The sequence below is a fragment of the Bos mutus genome, unplaced genomic scaffold (genome assembly GCF_027580195.1).
Source record: "Bos mutus isolate GX-2022 unplaced genomic scaffold, NWIPB_WYAK_1.1 CTG300, whole genome shotgun sequence".
Classification (NCBI taxonomy): domain Eukaryota; kingdom Metazoa; phylum Chordata; class Mammalia; order Artiodactyla; family Bovidae; genus Bos; species Bos mutus.
The window spans coordinates 1466-23588 of NW_027219792.1; the positions used below are offsets into that span (position 1 = coordinate 1466).

Genomic DNA, 22123 nt, shown 5'->3' on the forward strand with positions numbered 1-22123 from the left:
GGCAATGGGCACCCCACTCCAGTACTCTTGCCTGGAAAATCCCATGGACGGAGGAGCCTGGTAGGCTGTAGTCCCTAAGAGTCGGACACAACTGAGTGACTTCACTTTCACTTTTCACTTTCACGCATTGGAGAAGGAAATGGCAACCCACTCCAGTGTTCTTGCCTGGAGAATCCCAGGACGGGGAGCCTGGTGGGCTGCCGTCTGTGGGGTCGCACAGAGTCGGACACGACTGAAGCGACTTAGCAGCAGCAGCAGCATTGTGTGTAAAGGACCTGACTCACAGCAGACACTTTGTAATTAGTTCCCATCTTCCTTTCTTACCCTTCAACGCTGAGACCTACATTTTATCCACCTTGAATCCCAGTGGCCAGCATAGAGCCCTGGACATCCTTGGTCCACGAGACTGTATAATCCATTCTGAGTCCTCCAGACAGAAGTACAAAAATGGACTAGATCTCCCTTAAAAACATCCACAGGTATTCCTCGATGTCCAAAGTTTCACTATCCAGACCCAGGGGCCTGGATGTTTCTGACTTCTGTTCAGATTAGTCCCTCACATTCCACACTCAGGAATCACTCTCTGAAATTTAGGAACCAAATAGATTTGGATCACATGCTTGTCCCTTGCCATCCAAACTCATATTAGTCCAACTCACTCTGTGAACTCAGTTTACTGTATTTGGCTAGTATTTTGAGCCCTTAGTATGTTGTATGTTCCTGTCATTGAGTGACACAGTCATCTGGAGGGATACACTAGCTCCATATCATTCTGTGTGTTATTTTGGAAGAAGCTTTTGCATTTATACTTGAATCAGGCAGGCTGTGCTTGTGCTCAGAGTCTTGATCTACTTTAAGCAAAGCTACCCAAAGGTGAATGACCTCATGCAAATGATGTGTCCTTATTTGCAATAGGTTCCTAGGAGTAGAATGGCTGGGTCCAAAGGTAAATGCACACATGGTTTCACTAGATATTCCCACATCCTTCTCCAGAGGAGATGGGCCATCCTGCACTCCTGACAGTGCATGAGATGTGTCATTTTCTCCACAGCTTTGCAGTGGAGGGCAGTGTTGAACTTTTGAAATTTGGGGGTTCTTTATTTAAAATTTCATCTCTAACTGCCATTTTTCCCTTTCAGACTGGGAATATACAGGTTACACTACCTGTAGAGGACCATTTGGAAGGAAAAGTTGGTTTTAAGACCTATGAAAATTACTTTACAGCCAGTACTGGCTGGCCTGTCATCATCTTCCTTATTCTAGTAAACATCACAGCTCAGGTATGTAAGGGTGTGTATTCTGGTTTGTGCACTCAGCTTGATGTTTATGTACTATTTATACTGTATTTTATAAATATTTTAAAATATGTGTATTAAGAGATTTGTCTCAAAGAACTGGCCCCTGAAGTTGTGAGATCTAGCTGGGTGAATGTGACATTGCTCTAAGGGCCTTTGACTGACTGAACGAGGCCACAACAGTGTTGAGGGTGATCTCCTCTACTGAAGTTCTCATGATGGATGTGAGCCACATCCACAAAATAGCTTCATGGCAACATCTAGATGAGTGTTTGGTAAATCACTGGAGACTGGCCTGGCCATGCTGACACAGAAGACTGACCATCACAGTACCTGTCAAGCTTTTTCCTTTGAAAAACCTCAGCATCTATATTGTTATCATTGCATTTTGTAGTCCACTTGGATTTGCTGTGAACTATGTTTTCTGTGGGGACCAAAATAAGTGAGGCTTACTGATGTGTGAACATGACAGGTTGTGTGGGAAAAGGGGATATGTTTTAGAGATATTAAAATGCAGCATGCCCTTCCCTGACCTGTGGTCATCTGGGGTGTGGGGTTTGATGCAGGCCTGAGCTGGAAGGACCGCCTCCATGTTCTGGAGCCTTTCCATCCCCAGCCTAGTGAGTGGGGTGTGAGGGCTCAGTAATGTCGGTGTCTGAGTGACTGTTGTTTCCTGCTCCAGGTTGTCTACGTCCTGCAGGATTGGTGGCTTGCAGACTGGTGAGTGATTCCTGGTCTGACCCAAAGTGCTGTGAAATGTTTATGAAGCCTCACTTTCCCACAGGCAGGGGGGAGGTGGCGCTTGTTCAGCCTCCTCTTCTGACCCTCATGTAGTTTCCTGAAGAAAAAGTAAACTTGATGGTGAAACGTGACCCTCCCATGGTGTTTCCCCATGTCTGACCCTTTAACAGCTTCTTCACAGACAGTTTTGAGAACTGAAAGTAGTGATTCAAATCTTTAAAAGGGAGACAAACACAGAGCCTCATGACCTGGGAAACACTTTTCAACATAAAACATGTCTCTGGAATCAAAGTATTTTCTTTTTCTTTAATTTTTGTGTAAATATTTATATCTATAATGTAATATTTTTTTCTTCCCTGTTCCATAGGGGGAATATACAAAGAGACCTGTATTTTAGGGTATATGGAAAAGAAGACACAATTTTTATCCTCGATCTGAACTGGTACTTTACAGTTTATTCAGGTAAAGTTGAATCTTCTAGTCCATTATATGAGGGTCTGAGGTGTTTACAATGAGGCTGTGTGAGCAACTAGGGCCTCCAGGAGTAATTCAGTAATGTCTTATGAGACTAAGAACCTGAGTTGCATTTACACTGTGAATTAACTAGAATAATTATTTTTAAAATCTAGAAATCTAGAAGAAAGAGGTTGAGTAAAGACTCTTAATTTACTGTGCACTGGGTTTTGGAAGTTAAACCAGGATTGCACATTATGAAAGTCAGCCACTGGAAATATGTGGCTATTGTCTATTCTAATAAGTCACTTTAGCTAAATCTTGTATCATCGTATGAATGGGCAAGGAGATTAGAAAGGGATCCCCATCCTGTGGTTCAGAGTGTTCTAATTCTGTCTGAATAAATCCTGGCTTTTATTGATCTTACATGAAATTATCTGGCAGCAAGGGTCCCGAAATAAAAGTGTTATTGCCTTGAAGGTATTCAGACTTCCACACTGCTAAACAGGAAGTAATCCTGTGTGTGGGATTATTTTTTTTTAATTTTATTTTTAATATAAATTTATTTATTTTAATTGGAGATTAATTACTTTCCAATATTCTCTTGGGCATATATCAACTAATTACTTGATATGGAATTTAGAAAGATGGTAATGATAACTCTAATCCAGTGTGTGGGATTAGAATTCCTTCTCTTTCTTACCTTGAGATCACAGTGTTATCTCATCCCCAGCTGTGTGATTGATTTAACATTTGGCTTGCCAGACTAATAAAATGACCCTCTCTATTCACAGGAGTGTTTAGAATTTATGTAGCATTCATCTTCACTAAAATTTTAAATATCTTCTTCCATTCATCTGTTGATGGACATCTAGATTGCTTCCATGTCCTTGCTTTTGTAAATAGTGTTGCTTTGAACCTTGAGGGCCATGTGTCATTTGGATTATGGTGTCCTCAGGATATTGCCCAGTTGTGGGATTGCTGGGTCATATGGTAGTTTTATTCCTAGTTTTTAAAAGAATTTTCATACTGTTCTCCATGGTGAACAGTATGGCTGTATCAATGTACATTCCCACCAACAGTGTAAAAAGGTTTCCTTTTCTCCACACTCTCTCTGGCATTTATTGCTTGTAGATTTTTTGATGATGGCCATTCTGACTGGTGTGAAGTCCTACCTTATTGTAGTTTTGATCTACATATGGATGTGAGAGTTGGACTATCAAGATAGCTGAATGCTGAAGACTTGATGCTTTTGAACTGTGCTGTTGGAGAAGACTCTTGAGAGTCCCTTCGACTGCAAGGAGATCCAACAGGTCCATCCTAAAGGAAATCAGTCCTAAATATTCATTGAAAGGACTCATGCTGAAGCTGAAGCTCCCATACTTTGGCCACCTGATGTGAAGAACTGACTTCTTGGAAAAGACCCTGATGCTGGGAAAGACTGATGGCAGGAGGAGAAGGGGACGACAGAGGATTAGATGGTTGGATGGCATCACCCACTTGAGAGACTTGAGTTTGAGCAAGCTCCAAGATTTGGTGATGGACAGGGAAGCCTGGCGGCCTGCAGTCCATGGGGTCACAAAGAGTCAGACATGACTAAGTGACTGAACTGAATTGACCTGAAAAATTGGGTGATGTTGAACATTTTTTCATGTGCCTTTTGGCCAGCTGTCTGTCTTCTTTGGAAAGTGTCTATTTAAGTCTTCTGCCCATTTTTTTTTTTTTTTTTTTTGAGTTACATGAGCTGTTTGTATATTTTGGAAATTAATATTTTGCGACCCATAGAAATCAGGCTCCACCATCCCTGGGATTCTCCAGGCAAGAACAAAATCCAATGCTTGTATCTGACTTTAGCGACCCCATGAACTGCAGCCTTCCTCCATCCATGGGATTTTTATACAAGGATGCCATTGCCTTCTCCGTGAAAATTGCTTAGTTTGCAGATATTTTTTCTCATTATCAAGGTTGTCTTTGCATCTCATTTATGCAACATATATACACTGGCATATTTTTGTTGTTCAGTTGCTAAATCATGTCTGACTCATTTTCAACCCCATGGACTGTAGCCTATCAAGCTCCTCTTCCATGTGGTTTACTAGGCAAAAATACTAGAGTGAGTTGCCATTTCCTTCTCCAGGGGGTCTACCTGACCCAGGGATTGAACCTGCATCCTCCATTGGCAGGCAGGTTCTTATCACTGAGCCACCAGGGAAGCCCACACTGGAATATTACTCAACCATAAAAAGAAACAAAATTGGGTCATTTGTAGACATGGATGGACCTAGAGTCTATCATACAGAGTGAAGTAAGTCAGAAAGAGAGAAACAAAAATGCATAATTAACACATATATGTGGAATCTAGAAAAATGGTACAATATAGATGCTATTTGCAACAGTAGGAATAGAGACCACTGAGTTATTTCTGGTCTGACCCAAAGTGCTATGAAATCTACATGAAGCCTCACTTTCCCACAGGTGGGGGGAGGTGGTGCTTGTTCAACCTCTTCTTATGACCCTCATGTAGTTTCTCTGAAGAAAAAGTAAACGATGGTGAATGTGATCCTCCCATGGTATTTCCCATGTCTAGCCCTTTAGCAGCTTCTTCACAGATGATTTTGAGAACTGAAAGTCATGATTCAAATTTTTAAGAGGGAGACAAACACAGGGCCTTGTGAGCTGGGAAACACTTTTCAGCATAAAATACGTTTCTTGAATCAAAGTATTTTTTAAATATTTGTGTAAATTCTCTTTATATATATAAAATTTAATAATTTTTAGATATAAAAATGTAGAGGTAAAGAATAGATGGTTGACTCTGGTTAAGGGGGTAAGTTAGAAAATTAGGATTGATATATCTACACTACCATGTGTAAAACAAATATCTAGTGGGAAGTTGTTTTTGTATAGCTCAAGGAGCTCAGCTTGGTGATCTGTGGTGACCTAGAGGGGTGGAAATGGTGGTGGGGAAGGAGGTCCAAGACAGAGGGGATATTTGTATACATGTAGCTGATTCACTTCCTTGTTCAGCAGAAACTAACACAACATTGTAAGACAGTTATACCCCAATTAAATTTTTTTTTTAAAATTTTATTTTATTTTTATGGTTTACATAATTGTATTATTTTTTACAAATATCAAAATGAATCCAGCACCACAGGTATACATGTGTTCTTTAATCCTGAACCCTCCTCCTCCTCCTCAAAGATACCATCCCTCTGGATTCGTCCCAGTGCACTATTTTGCCCCAAGCATCCAGTATTTCTGTCTTTGAACCTGGACTGGCAACTGTCTTCATGACATGATATTTTACATGTTTCAATGCCATTCTCCCAAATCTTCCCACCCTCTCCCTCTCCCACAGAGTCCATAAGACTTTTATTTATACATCTGTGTTTCTTCTGCTGTGAAGAATACAGGGTTATTGTTACCATCTTTCTAAATTCCATATATATGCATTAGTATACTGTATTGGTGTTTTATTTTTGGCTTTTTTCTGTATAACAGGCTCCAGTTTCATCCATCTCATTAGAACTGATTCAAATTCTTTCACCAGTGTTTTTAATGGCTGAGGTAATACTCCATTGTTTAGGTAGTCCCACAGCTTTTTATCCATTCATCTGCTGATGGACATCTAATTATTTTCCATGTCCTGGCTATTTTATAAACAGTGCTGTGATGAACAATGGGGTACATGTGTGTCTTTCCCTTCTGTTTTTCCTCAGTGTATATGCCCAGCAGTGGGATTGCTGGATCATAAGGCAGTTCTATTTCAGTTTTTAAGGAATCTGCAACACTGTTCTCCATAGTGGCTGTACTAGTTTGCATTCCCACCAACAGTGTAAAAAGAGGGTTCCCTTTTCTCCACACCCTCTCCAGCATTTATTACCTTGTAGATTTTTGGAATAAAGCCATTCTGACTGGTGTGAAATGGTACCTCATAGTGGTTTTGATTTGCCTTTCTCTGATAATGAGTGATGTTGAGCATCTTTTCATGTGTTTGTTAGCCATCTGTATGTCTTCTTTGGAGAAATGTCTATTTAGTTCTTTGGCCCATTTTTGATTAGGTCATTTATTTTCTGGAGTTGAGCTGCAAAGGAAACCACTTGGTACCATATTTTTGAGATTAGTTGTTTGTCAGTTGTCTTCATTTGCTATTATTTTCTCCCATTCTGAAGGCTGCCTTTTCACCTTGCTAATAGTTTCCTTTGATGTGCTTAAAAAAAACTGGAAATAGAACTTTTGATCCAGCAATAATTGCTGGGTTAATTAGGTCCCATTTGTTTATTTTTTGCTTTTATTTCCAATATTCTGGGAGGTGCACTGTTTAGGATCCTGCTGTGATGTATGTCAGAGAGTGTTTTCCCTATGTTCTCCTCTAGGAGTTTTATAGTTTCTGGTCTTACGTTTAGATCTTTAATCCATTTTGAGTTTATTTTTGTGTATGGTGTTAGAAAGTGTTCTAATTTCATTCTTTTACAAGTGGTTGACCAGATTTTCCAGCACCACTTAGTAAAGAGATTGAATTTAAAAGATTGTAATGTTCTTGCCTCCTTTGTCAAAGATAACCTGGTGTCCAGAACAGTCTTGTGGATTTATCTCTGGGCTTTCTATTTTGAATTCCATTGATCTATATTTCTGTCTTTGTGCCAGTACCATACTGTCTTGATAACTGTGGCTTTGGGGTAGAGCCTGGTATGGGGAGGAAGTCAGGTAGGTTGATTCCTCCAGTTCCATTCTTCTTTCTCAAGATACCTTGGCAGAGGTTTTTTGTATTTCCAATACAAATTGTAAAAATTATTTGTTCTAATCTAAAAGAAAAATATTGGTAAAAATTAAAAATTTAAATATTCCCACAGGAAATGTTTGTACAAGCTTTCTACAAAAAGTGATTCATATGAAAATCCACTCATTGAAATTTGGTATTTATTTTATTGATCACTTGCTAAGAAACTTAAACCCATTAACTGTTTACCTTCTGAATTGGTTGATTATGTGGACTTAAAAAGGAGGAAGGGATTCTGTTACATATTCATATAGAATGGTAGGCAGCAAATGCCTGTTGATGGAATTCAGGAATTTGAGCAGCTTTCAGAATTTAAATAACACTGATGTGTCATCTAAATGGAAAAAAAGTACTTGATGGACTATTTATTATATTTACTCTATTTACCCACTCTACCATTGTGAGCAGGAGAGATGTTTGGAGGGCTGTTTTGATTCATAGCTGTATGATGCATAGTAGTGATCATTTATGTCATGGAAAAGACATACATTTAAATGTTGAGCATGTTTTCATGTTTATTTACATCTGTATGTATTCTTTGGAGAAATGTCTATTTAGTTCTTGGGCTCATTTTTTGATTAGGTCATTTATTTTCTCAAAATTGAGCTGTAGGAGTTGCTTGTATATTTTGAGATTAGTTGTTTGTCAGTTGCTTCATTTACAACTTTATTATTTTCTCCCATTCTGAAGGCTGCCTTTTCACTTGCTAATAGTTTCCTTTGATGTGCAGAAGCTTTTATTTTTAATTAGGTCCCATTTGTTTATTTTTGCTTTTATTTCCAATATTCTGGGAGGTGGGTCATAGAGGATCCTGCTGTGTGATGTATGTCAGAGAGTGTTTTGCCTATGTTCTCCTCTAGGAGTTTTATAGTTTCTGGTCTTATTTTTAGATCTTTAATCCATTTTGAGTTTATTTTTATGTATGGTGTTAGAAAGTGTTCTAGTTTCATTCTTTTACAAGTGGTTGACCAGTTTTCCCAGCACCACTTGTTAAAAAGATTGTCTTTAATCCATTGTATATTCTTGCCTCCTTTGTCAAAGATAAGGTGTCCATACATGCGTGGATTTATCTCTGGGCTTTCTATTACTCATTATCAGAGAAAGCAAATCAAAACCACTATGAGGTACCATTTCACACCAGTCAGAATGGCTGCGATCCAAAAATCTACAAGTAATAAATGCTGGAGGGTGTGGAGAAAAGGGAACCCTCTTACACTGTTGATGGGAATGCAAACCAGTACAGCCACTATGGAGAACAGTGTGAGATTCCTTAAAAACTGGAAATAGAACTGCCTTATGATCCAGCAATCCCACTGCTGGGCATACACACTGAGGAAACCAGAAGGGAAAGGGACACGTGTACCCCAATGTTCATCGCAGCACTGTTTATAATAGCCAGGACATGGAAGCAACCTAGATGTCCATCAGCAGATGAATGGATAAGAAAGCCATGGTACATATACACAATGGAGTATTACTCAGCCATTAAAAAGAATACATTTGAATCAGTTCTAATGAGGTGGATGAAACTGGAGCCTATTATACAGAGTGAAGTAAGCCAGAAAGAAAAACACCAATACAGTATACTAACGCATATATATGGAATTTAGAAAGATGGTAACAATAACCCTGTGTATGAGACAGCAAAAGAGACACTGATGTATAGAACAGTCTTATGGACTCTGTGGGAGAGGGAGGGTGGGAAGATTTGGGAGAATGGCATTGAAACATGTAAAATATCATGTATGAAACGAGTTGCCAGTCCAGGTTCGATGCACGATACTGGATGCTTGGGGCTAGTGCACTGGGATGACCCAGAGGGATGGTATGGGGAGGGAGGAGGGAGGAGGGTTCAGGATGGGGAACACATGTATACCTGTGGCAGATTCATTTTGATATTTGGCAAAACTAATACAATTATGTAAAGTTTAAAAAAAAAAAAAAAAAAGAAAAGACATACATTTAAATGATGATATTTATTTACAAATGCTTTGTGTTTCTATAAATCTCTTAGTGAGAGATTAGTTGCTAACTTAATTACCTCATGTCAAAATCTAATTTGTAGTTCCTTCCAATTCAGTTGTTTAAGGGATGGTCCACTTACAACTTAACATGATCTTTTTGTACTCTTTAAAGTTACTTGGGCATAGAAGTAGCTACTTTATTATTTATTTTTAAAAGTTTTACTAATTTTTATTACAGTATAGTTGTAGCATAACCATGTTGTGTTACTTTCTGCTGTTCAGGAAAGTGAACTAGTTATATCCTCCCATTTTTTGATTTCTTTCCCATTTGGTCACCACAGAGCACTGAATAGACTTCTCTGTGCTATACAGTAGGTTCTCAAGTAGCAACTTTACATGAAAGTAAATAGACACTTACTTGTAATTAGATGTTTACAAGGAAATGCTAAGTCTTTTCTCTTGTTCCCTGTTAATTCATGTGTTGGCTCCAAAGCATACCAGAGTTTTAGATTATGGGACATACTGTAAGTAGTGATATTTGAAATGAGGGAAAGGAAGATCAACTACTTTTTATCAGTTTAGTTCAGTCTCTCAGTTGTGTCCGATTCTTTGGGACCCAATGGACTGTAGCATGTCAGGCCTTCCAACATCAGGCCCTTCAGCATCACCAACTCCTGGAGTTTACTCAAACTCATGTCCATTGAGTCGGTGATGGCATCCAACCATCTCATCCTCTCTTATACGCTTCTCCTCCCACCTTCAATCTTTCCCAACATCAGGGTCTTTTCAAATGAGTCAGCTCTTCACATCAGGTGGCCAAAGCATTGGAGCTTCAGCTTCAGCATCAGTCCTTCAAATGAATATTCAGGACTGATATCCTTCAGGATGGACTGGTTGGATCTCCTTGCAGTCCAAGGGACTCTCAAGAGTCTTCTCCAACATCACAGTTCAAAAGCATCGAGTCTTTGGTGCTAGCTTTCCTATGGTCCAACTCTCACATCCATACATGACCACTGGGAAAACCATAGCCTTAATTAGATGGACCTTTGTTGGCCGAGTAATGTCTCTGCTTTTCAATATGCTGTCTGGATTTGTCATTACTTTTCTTTCAAGGAGTATGTGTCTTTTTATTTTGTGGCTGCAGTCACCATCTGCAGTGATTTTGGAGGCCCCCAATAAATAAAGTCTGCCACTATTTCCACTGTTTCCCCATCTATTTGCCATGAAGTGATGGGACCGGATGCCATGATCTTAGTTTTCTTAATGTTGAGCTTTAAGCCAACTTTTTCACTCTCCTCTTTCACTTTCATCAGAGAGGCTCTAGTTCTTCACTTTCTGCCATAAGGATGGTGTCATCTGCATATCTGAGGTTATTGCTGTTTCTCCTGGCAATCTTGATTCCAGCTTATGCTTCATCCAGCCCAGCATTTCTCATGATGTACTCTGCATATATGTTAAATAAGCAAGGTGACAATATACAGCCTTGACGTACTCCTTTTCCTATTTGGAACCAGTCTGTTGTTCCATGCCCAGTTTTAACTGTTGCTTCCTGAGCTGCATACAGATTTCTCAGGAGGCAGGTCAGGTGGTCTTTTATTCCTATCTGTTTCAGAATTTTCTAAAGTTTATTGTGATCCATACAGTCAAAGGCCTTGGCATAGTCAATAAAGCAGAAATAGATGTTTTTCTGGAACTCTCTTGCTTTTTCAATGATTCCGCGGGGTTGGCAATTTGATCTCTGATTTCTCTGCCTTTTCTAAAACCAGTTTGAACATCTGGAAGTTTATGGTTCATGTATTGCTGAAGCCTGGCTTGGAGAATTTTGAGCATTACTTTACAAGCATGTGAGATGAGTGTAATTGTGTGGTAGTTTGAGCATTCTTTGGCATTGCCTTTCTTAGGGACTGCAATTAAAACTGACCTTTTCCAGTCCTGTGGCCACTGCCGAGATTTCCAAATTTTCTGGCATATTGAGTGCAGCACTTTCACAGCATCATCTTTTAGGATTTGAAATAACTCAACTTGAATTAATTATCTTTTTTCTCCTGAGTTTTTATTAGAACTTTTAATTGAATTAGGAAAACCTAGAATGCGCCTGCAGTTTACACGATTTCCACCCTCCTCTATGTTGTTTCTATTTCATGAGAAGAAAATAGTGTTTTTTATATTGTTCTTTATATTTTGTGAAAGCATTGAGCTCTTACACAATCCATTGTATATGTGTAGTTACATATATATATATATATAAATTTATTGATTCTATATTCTATATATGTAAATTTATGTATAAATTTTACTTATAGAATAAAATACACAGTATCTTTATAAACTGCCTACCATGCTTTAGCGTCATTGAGTATAAGGCAGAGATCTTGTGCTGAGTGATGTTTCTTTATTTCAGGGTTAATTGTATCTACCATCCTTTTTGGCATCACAAGATCTCTGTTGATATTCTATGTCCTTGTTAATTCTTCACAAACTTTGCACAACAAAATGTTGGAGTCCATTTTCAGAGCTCCGGTATTGTTCTTCAATAGAAATCCTATAGGTAAGTCAGACACCAAGTTTTTCTATGTCTTAACACTTTTAATGCCTAATTATGTTTGATAGTTGAAAATGGAAGAGATGCTAGGACAAAAATCACTGTGCATGTTGATTAGTTTTATATAAAAAGTTTCATAGCTATTTTTTCCTACCAGAGGAAATCTGAATATAGGAGTGTATGAGCTTTTCTTGCAATTTATGTGTATCTGTAACTGAATCAGAAATTGTCCTCAGACTAACAGTGCTTTATTTTATAGTAAGCAGGCAAAGAAAAAGCTACTAGAAAGAATGAAACAAAGAATCAAGACTTTTCTCCAAAGCAACATTTTAAAAAGCTATAGTTATAATCATCCATTCTTTTTAAAATAGAAAGACCTTTAAGTTCTTAAGCTAGGGATGTGATTTTCTATAAACTCTTAATATAACTTTAATTTGAAAACATTTTGATTTTGAGAAGTCTATAATGAAAGGAAAAACCATGATTCCCTTAGTTGTTCATTAGTTATTTGTGAATCATTATTTTCTATATCTTACATGGTGCACAATAGGACTTTTTTTTTGTAATCCCTTACAATAAAGCCTTAATAGCCATTTGCTAAATTATATGCAAAATGAGATTAGCACAGTGCAGAATTTTATTTGTTAAAAAACAAATTAAAAGTTTTAATTCCTTCTGTGAATTCTAGAGTTCAGCAGATCAATTCATCCAATATCCAAATAATCTTATAATCTGTTTTACTAGTGGTTCATCTTGGGTTCTGTTGAAGAAGTATAATATAAATGTTAGATGAGTCCTAAACTGCTAATTTGGAGAAGGATATGGCAACACACTCCAGTGTTCTTGCCTGGAGAATCCCAGGGACAGGGGGAGCCTGATGGGCTGCCATCTATGGGGTCGCACAGAGTCAGACATGACTGAAGTGACTTAGCAGTAGCAGCAGCAGTAAAGATAAATGAATGTTTATTTTGCAGGATGGTTTAAGAGTCCATTTGTTGTGTGGCATATGAAACATCCAACAGATAATGAAAACATGTTGAAATGTTTTTGACAAGTTGTTGAAATGTTGGCTGTGTTACATGGTGTTAAGCTTACATGGTGTTAAGCTAAGATGGTGTTAAGAAGGACCTTCTTCCAGGAATATCTCTAAAGGAGACAGGCTGTTTGTGTCTTTGTTTCATTGCCCATTCGTTTATGGGACCACAGAGCTCTGACATGCGTTCATATTTTGAGGTTTACCTAAATGGTAATGGAAAATTAGTTAAAACACAAGATCAGTTAAATGTATACATCCTCCTCAATAAAATCTGCTCTCTAGTTTTGCAATGGACTTTTGGTTATATTTAAGCGGTCGTGTGGTATGTGGCAGGTGGATCTTCAGTGTTAAGGAAGAGTGTCCCTGAAGGTTTCCTAGTGGTTGCTTCCTCTACCATGAGGCCTTTGACCTGTCTTGCTTCAGAGAGTAGCCTCCTGACCTGGGTTTCTCTGAAGGGTTAGTTCATCAGTGGACATGCCCACGCTGTTCAGGTGGTTAGACTTGTGCTGAGGCCCAAGGTGGCTTTGTTTTTTTGCAAGTGATGATTGACAGGACCTGTCAATCAGGGATTGTTTCTGGGACAGGCAGGGATGAGGGCTGGAGGGAGGATAGGAATAAGCTCAGCCTGGTCATCAACTAGCTGTGTGACCAAGGATAAAGCAGGTAGATACTACTGGGCAGGCAAATCTCCAGGCAGGATGGTGCCATGGTTATAATTATGGATTCTAGAACAAGCTGTCTTGGTTCAGTCCTGTTGCTAGTTACTAATAGTAGTAGCCAGTTATAGTTACTTTAATCTTTATGTATGTACTAGTTATTTCATTTCTCTGTGTCTCAGTTTTCTAACCTGTAAAATATGAGGATACTGTTAACACACTAGCAAAGACTAGAGGTTGCTTCAAGAAAATTAGAGATACCAAGGGAACATTTCAAGCAAAGATGGGCACAATAAAGGACAGAAATGGTATGGACCTAACAGAAGCAGAAGATATTAAGAAAAGGTGGCAAGAATACATAGAAGAACTATACAAAAAGACCTTCATGACCCAGATAACCATGATGGTGTGATCAGTCACCTAGAGCCAGACTTCCTGGAGTCTGAAGTCAGATGGGTGTTAGGAAGCATCACTATAAAAAAGCTAGTGCAGTTGATGGTTAGCTAAATTACTTCAAATTCTAAAAGATGCTCCTGTTAAAGTGCTGCACTCAGTATGCCAGCAAATTTGGAAAACTGTGCAAGTGACCACAGGACTGGAAAAAGTCAGTTTTCATTCCAATCCCAAAGAAAGGCAATGCTAAAGAATGTTCAAACTACTGCACAACTTTGCACTCATCTCTCACGCTAGCAAATAATGCTCAAAATTCTCCAAGTGATGCTTCAACAGTACCTGAATCGAGAACTTCCAGATATTCAAGCTGGTTTTAGAAAAGGCAGAGGAACCAGAGATCAAGCTGCCAACATCTGTTGGATCATCAAAAAGGCAAGAGAGTTCCAGAAAAATATCTACTTCTGCTTTATTGACTATGCCAAGGCCTTCGACTGTGTGGATCACAATAAACTCTGGAAAATTCTGAAAGAGATGGGATTACCAGACCACCTGACCTGCCTCCTAAGAAATCTGTATGCAGATCAAGAAGCAACATTTAGACCTGGACAGGAAACAATGGACAGGTTCCAAGTTCAGAAAGCAGTACGTCAAGGCTGTATATTGTCACCCTGCTTATTTAACTTATATGCAGAGTACATCATGTGAAATCCTGGGCTGGATGAAGCTCAAGCCAGAATCAAGATTGCCAGGAGAAATATCAATAACCTTAGATATACAGATGACACCACCCTTATGACAGAAAGCAAAGAGGAACTGAGGAGGCTCTTGTTGAAAGTGAAAGAGGACAGTGAAACAGCTGGGTTAAAACTCAACATTCAGAAAACTAAGATCGTGACATCTGGTCCCATCATTTCATGGCACATAAGTGGGAAAACAGTGGAAACAGTGAGATACTTTGTTTTCTTGGGCCCCAAAATCACTGCAGATGGTGACTGCGGCCATGAAATTAAAAGACGCTTGCTCCTTGGAAGAAAAGCTATGACCAATCTAGACAGCATATTAAAAAGCAGAGACATTACTTTGCTGACAAAAGTCCATCTGGTCAAAGCTCTGGTTTTTCTAGTAGTCATGAATGGATGTGAGAGTTGGATCATAGGAAAGCTAGTGCTGAAGACTTGATGCTTTTGAACTGTGGTGTTGGAGAAGACTCTTGAGTGTCCCTTGGTCTGCATGGAGATCCAACCAGTCCATCCTAAAGGAAATCAGTCCTGAATATTCATTGGAAGGACTGATGCTGAAGCTGAAGCCCCAGTACTTTGGCCACCTGATGTGAAGAGCTGACTCATTTGAAAAGACCCTGATGTTGGTAAAGATTGAAGGTGGGAGGAGAGGGGGACGACAGAGGATGAGATGGTTGGATATTATCACCGACTCAATGGACATGAGTTTTAGCAAGCTCTGGGAGTTGGTGATGGACATCGGAGGCTGGCGTGCTGCAGTCCATAGAGTTGCAAAAAGCCAGATACAACTGAGCAACTGAATTGAACTGACTGATTCACACACTTTTGAATATCTCAGTACTGTGGGCATTAAACAGATTAATACATTCGCAACACTTAGCACATGGGCAGTGCCTAAGGAACCTTAGTGAGGATGATGACATGGCGTCTGTGAACTTTGTCTCCTGTGAAATGGAAGTAACTCCTGCTCTTTCCTGTTCCACAAGACTCTTATGATAATTAAATAAGACTGTTGAGGTCAGCATCATGTGTAGATTTACTCAGCACATGTTGTTTGATCCAGGCAGGAGCAGAGCATAGGATAATAAACTGTGCAGGGCCACACAGATCTCATTTTATTATGAAGCTGTAATGAGGAAATGATTCGAGGAGTCTGTGCTTTTATGTTGTGAAGTTGCTCCACTTTTGTCAGTTAATTTGAAAACTACAGTCATGAAGTTGGGAGTATCAAGTGGGACTGGATTTCTGTTCTCAAAGCCTTTGAGTGCTCATGACCACAGTTAACCAGACTCTTTGGTATTCAAGACCTGTGGGTATCTCCAGATGCTGACTTATTTATTATTCAAGGATTTGGGATGAAGTTTAAATCTTCAAGGTTACTAATCCTAGAGCAGCTAGCACACTAGGGTATATCTTGTCTCCCCTCTTGTGTCTATTAACATGACTTCATTCCTTCAAGAAAATAGAAGCCCAAATGAGTACTGCAAAGATCGACCTAGTTTGTGCAAAAGGTTTAGGGGCCATAAATTAATTACTCTTTTAGTGGTAGGTATATTAGATTGAACCCTTTCCTGTGATTATTTTCAGAAGTGGAATTTGCAATAGATTATTTATGGTGGACTTTGTTTCTGGTATGTTTTGTCATGAAGGGAAAACCACATATAGTAGTGTTACTTGTTACCGAGTTCAAGCTTGTTCTGCTTGCCTCATGACAGCCCAGTAAGTCTTACAGACAAGGTGTGGAGGCAAGGAATAATAACTCTATTTGGAAAGTTGGCAGACTGAGAAGACAGCAAACTAATGTCTCAAAATAACAGTCTTATTGGGGTCTGGATGCCAGCTTCTTTTATAGAACAAAGAGGAGAGCAGACAAGGAAGTCAAGTCAAAAGGCCATTTATCTTGCAAAATTGGAGAGGGATGTGTTCATTTCTTCTTTTCTGTAGCCATTCACAAGTGGCCAAGGTCAGACTGTCTCTCTGTGAGCAGAAAAAAGCCACTTTAGTTTAACATTCAGGCAGAGAAGTAGGATTCCACAACAAAAGCGATGAGTAGCAAAAGCTAAAGTCAAAGAGATCCAACATGCAGTCATAAATGGCTCCTCCCTGTTACAGTTCCTTTGATCTGCATCTCCGCTATCTGGGGCCGGTGTCCTGTGCTTTCTCATCCTGAGTCTCCTCAGGGTGCACCACCCTTGCAGGGGTGTCTGCAGAGTCCTGATGGCTACAACATCCTTTGTTTACTGATGTGACAGGTGGCATTTTTAGTTCACACCACATATTTACTAGAAATTAGTTATCATCGTCTAATTTTACTGCCTTTAGGATATACTGTTGTTGTGGATTCTGAGAAGGGAAATAAAATCAATGATTATAAGTGATCCTTAGTCATTTAGTAATATTTCTGTTTTCCTGCCTACATCCCTCTGGTCTTCTTAGATGCTTATTCACAAATCTGTGTTTGTCACACCTGGTACACCTCTGAAAATAATGGCTTACTACCCCAGTATTAAACTCACACTTGAAATGGCTGGAATCCACAATTTCCCAAAATGTGAGGGGACGTGAACCATCTGGAGGGGAAAAATAATTACAGAGAAGTTATGTTTATTTAAAAAGTATCATGCCAAAATTAATTTTGATAACTAAAGCAAAATTAGTATAACAATCAGGATTGACTTAAATATTTTGCAGGTGTTTATTACTGACTTAGCACTTGGAGTGAGTCTTAGGTAAGAGATCTAAAATGAGGGAACATTGTAAAATCCACCAACCCTTTCCAGTACTGCCACAAGATTTCCCCATTCTTTTGAAAATCAGGGCTCAATTTCAACTCCCCACCCACTGACATTTGGTGATATTTTTGTTTCTCTTTAGGTGTCATCCTATTTTCTCTTTCTTTTTACCACTTACATCTTCTTATTCCATTTTATGTGAATTTGTAATATGTTAAATTTGCTGGTGTTGTTTAGTCGCTAAGTCATATCTGACCCTTTTGTGTCCCCATGGACTGTAGCTCACTAGGCTCCTCTGTCCATGAGATTTTGCAGCCAAGAAGACTGGAGTAGGTAGTCATTTTAGTCTCCAGATGATCTTCCCAACCTAGGGATTAAACCTAGGAATCTCCCTGCATTGGCAGGCAGATTCTTATCCTCTGTACTACCAGGGAAGCCCCTAAATATATATGTTTTAAAAAATATTGTTTTGATTATTTCATGAATTGTTTCTCTTAAAGCTCCTACCTGAAGAAATGAGTAATTTTTTATATCTTGTTCTTGCAGGAAGAATTTTAAATCGTTTTTCGAAAGACACAGGTCAAATGGATGACTTACTGCCCTTGACATTTCTTGATTTCATCCAGGTAACGTAGCTGTCCTGTCAGAGCTCTCATGGGGAAAAGCAGGTGCCTGTTTCTCAAGGCCTTTTCACAGGGGCTGAGGGTGGGCCTTTCAAACTGGTGATGTGTCCTGTTATCTTCAGTAAGAGGCTATGTTTGTAAGAGAGAGGTGTGGTTGTGATTGAGAGGCTGAGTTAACATGAGTAACACCTGGGGCAGGAGTGGCTACACAGTCATGTCAAGGTTGGTCTGAAGCAGGGACATGCTGTGTAAGTGGTTCTTCCTCTGCCTTCCAGGTGTCTGGTGTGGATTCCCTGTACTGTGAGCACATTTCATACCAGAGAGACAATCATCTCTCACAGAAAGATAGCCTTGATAAACTAAATTATGCATTGTATCGGCCTTCCTAGGTGGCTTAGTGGTAAAGAAGTTTCCTGCAGATACAGGAAAGACAAGAGACAAGAGTTCAGTCCTTGGGTAAAGAAGATCCCCTGGAGAAGGAAATGGCAACCCACTCCAGTATTCTTGCCTGGAAAATCTCATGGACAGAGGAGCCTGGCAGGCTGTAGTCTATAGTGTTTCAGGGACTCAGACATGACTGAGCACCAGCACGATGCATTTTATTACCACAGAGGGCACATATTTACTGCATGGTTTTGTTTGAATAAAGCCATATGTGGTTACTTACAAAGAAAAGATTGGTAAAAATAAGTTGAAAATAATACTTTAGCAAGGACAATGTTGTTGTTTAGTCACTAAGTTGTGTCCAACTCTTTTGTGACCCCATGGACTACAGCCCTGCAGGCTCCCCTGTCCATGGGATTTCTAAGGCAAGGGTACTCGAGTGGGTTGCCATTGCCTAGGGGATCTTCCTGACCCAGGGATCAAACCTGTGTTTCCTTTATTGGCGGTGAATTCTTTACCACTGAGCCACCTGGGAGGTCCAACAAGGACGACAGAGAGCAGTTGTTGAGGGTACAAAGCCTTTAAGCCAGTAATTTGATTCCGGGATCAAAGTCATCTCAGAAAATGCCCTTTGTTTTTGTAGGCTTTTTTCTTTTCACGGGTTGATTGCTCTGCCTTGAGATGTCTTAAAGAAAGAGAGAGAGAGAGAGAGAGAGAGAGAGACCTATGGAATACCTTCTATCCAGCCTCTGTTTTGTCTGTGAACTTGAGGTTCTAAAGAATGATGTTGTGTCATTTCTGCTCTCATCTCATTTAGTATCGCTGCTCACATGGGCTGTTTTTTTCTGTTATTTAATTCTGTCTACTTTTCAGTGATTAAGTTTGCGGGGGATTTTCCTTTTCTTCCCAAGTGTTAATTTTGGAAATGAAATGGATTATGAAAGACTGCACACAGAAATGCAGCAGTGAACTTCTCAGTGCAGACAGCATAGCCTGTGGGCAAGGTTTCCACTGTTACCAATGTGAACAAAGCTGAGAGGCAGAGGCAGAGGACTTGTACTGCAAAGATGTCTGATTGTTTTCTATTTTGCAAACTTATTTTATAAATGTGCCCTGCTGGGTTTAACTATGGAATTTATTCCCAGAAACAATTTTTTCCTAAAAACAGGTTCACATTTTAACAGTGATTATGAATTACATTGAAAAGATTTTGCAAAAGGTTCTGTTTCTTTGCTATGGCAAGGTAGGCCAAGGTTGGGTTTTGGCCATGTACTTAGCTCATGGTTAGTTAGTGGTCATATCAGAATTGTCACATATTTTTGCATGACAGATAGAGACAGGGATAAATGCTACCTGATTTCAGTAGGCAACATTCTCATTAAAGAGGAGAGAAAAGTCTAGTCTTGCTGATTTGCAACCGCAGCTCTGCCACTTGTAGTTCAATTATCTTGACGTTGAAGTTGTCCTGCAGGTCATTGGAAGTAAGAGTCTGGTGTTTGAGGGGGAGATCTAGGATGAGCATGGAGCCTATGTACCCTTCACTAAGCTGTAGTAGCTGAATCTGTGAGGATGACAAGATAGCCCAGAGAGAGGGAAGCATTTTTAGGGGCCAAGATAAGAAGACTCGATATCAGAGAGTAAGTAGAGAAAGAAAGAGGAGGAGAGGAGACTCACAGTGAACAGCAAGGGAGAAAGAAGGAGGTAGGTTGTCGAATCAAGGAAGGACAGGTCTTCTCAATGCAAATGAGAAGGTGAGTCCATGGAAAGTTGTTGGTTGATTTGGAATCAGGTGTTGGTGACCCGAGAAGCAGGTTTCAGATGTGAGGAGGCCAGAGTGCAAAGGGCTGAGAATCCAGGAGGTGTGAAGGGAGTTGAGGTGAAGACAGGCTACTCCTGGAAGGAGTTTGACTGAAGCAGGAGAGAGGCCCATCTGGAATGTAGGGTCTGAGGGGTTGTTGCTGGTTGTCGGGGTGTATAGTTTGTGAGTTGGGGATGTGTGTGAGGTGGTGGGTGGTTTTTTCCCTCTCTCCCTCCTTCCCTTCAACAAACAAGGGTTAGAGTTGAGGCCCTGAGGTACAGGGGTGAGTCAGGCATGAAGCCCTCCCCTCATGGATCTCCTCCAGCTCCCTCAGAGAAGGAAGACATCCAGAAACTCACCCCTTGCTCCTTGGGAATCCTAATTGTGGGAGCCCTGTGGAGGAAGTCCTGGAAGGCGAACTGGATGTGGAGGCTGGAGGCAGTTAGGGAGCCTGGTCCAGGAGGTGGCGGAGCTTCTAGAAGGTGACCTTTGATCCCAGATGAGAAGGAAAGGCTGCTGCTGTGGATGTTGGGGCTGGAGGTGCTGCTGGTTTCTGTGTGGGAACCAGTGTTTCTATCACCAGCTGAGAGGGGGAAGGGAAGGGGCTGGAAGGGAGTTGTTCAGTTTGTTTTAAAGGACATAGTTCATGCTCAGAGTCTCCAAACTCATTTTTGATGATTCTGCTTGTCCTTGGTGTACTTGATAAACCTTGGAAGATTCTTGATCATTTTTATTTTTATTACTTCTAAAGAGTCCATTTCATATACTTTTCCTCATTTAATTCCTTCTCATTCCCTTAAATGATATCTCAGATAATTTATTTAATATTTTGTAATAGTGATGCCAAGTGTGGCTAATGCAAACCTGGGTTCTGAGTAGTGGGTCTACACTTCAGGATAGAACATCTACTGAGATGATGTCACTCAGAGACCATATCCCAACAGAGGGTGATCATGTGTGTGTACACCATCCTGTACACTGACTCTTACAGATACCAGATATGTTGCCTATTCAGTCATGTTATATGAGTGGTTGGGCAAATTGGAGCTGTTTGCCATTTCAAAAAGGATGAAGGAAAAGCAGCATAAAAATCAATTTATGTCTTATGATTCCACCTAGTAATCATTTATGATGGCAAAAGCTTTAAAGTGCAGTGGGGAGCCCTGCAGTCTCCCTTTCCAAGCTTAAATCCCAGCTCTCCCTCTTCCTGTCTCTGCCCCACAAAGCCAGTCTCCTCTCAGTAAAACAGAGAAAGTAATGCCAACTCTATAAATGTTGTTGGGAAGATGAAATTAAATTGTTTTAATGTTATTCTTTGCATAACATCTAAATGCATGTTGAACACTAAGTAATGGGTACTTACTTTTAAAACACTGTATGTGTTTTTAAGTGAGGAAAATTGTCTGATGACACTGGCATTATGTTGCATTAAAGTTATTGTCAGATACAGTTTCCAGGCCCATAAATACCTTTTCAAGTGTTTGTATTGCATTGGAGAAGGAAATGGCAACCCACTCCAGTGTTCTTGCCTGGAGAATCCCAGGGACGGGGGAGCCTCATGGGCTACTGTCTATGGGGTCGCACAGAGTCAGACACGACTGAAGCGACTTAGCAGCAGCAGCAGCAGCAGGTTTGTAATTCTTTAAGATTTTAATGGACACATTCTTTTGTAGACTCACAGAATAAAAACAGTTGTTTTCAAAATTGACTATTGTGCACTAAATATTTCAAATTAATGTAATTTTCATGCAATTTCCCAAGGTTCCAAATGACATTGAGTAAGGAGTCTCAATTATGTACAGTTCTTGTCACTGAAATTATCACCTCCTTGAAATCTTCCTGCTAGTTAAACAAGTGAAAATGAAAGTAAGATGTGGAAGTTAGAGTTAGGCATTTTAATTATCCTTCAATTAAAAATAAATAAATTTAAAAATACCCAAAAAATAGCTTATTAAATTTCAAAAAAAAAAAAAATTGGGACTG

General features: G+C 39.7%; 1 protein-coding gene across 1 annotated transcript in view; it reads left to right on the forward strand.

Moving 5' to 3' along the window:
- Positions 1 to 635: 635 nt before the first annotated feature.
- Positions 636 to 22123, forward strand: part of LOC138986951 (ATP-binding cassette sub-family C member 4-like) — a 91024-nt gene continuing 69536 nt past the window's right edge. The window contains 5 exon segments of the mRNA XM_070366927.1: positions 636 to 1280; positions 1978 to 2015; positions 2404 to 2498; positions 11638 to 11784; positions 17882 to 17961. Coding sequence (XP_070223028.1) covers positions 999 to 1280; positions 1978 to 2015; positions 2404 to 2498; positions 11638 to 11784; positions 17882 to 17961 — 642 coding nt within the window. The 5' untranslated portion in view covers positions 636 to 998.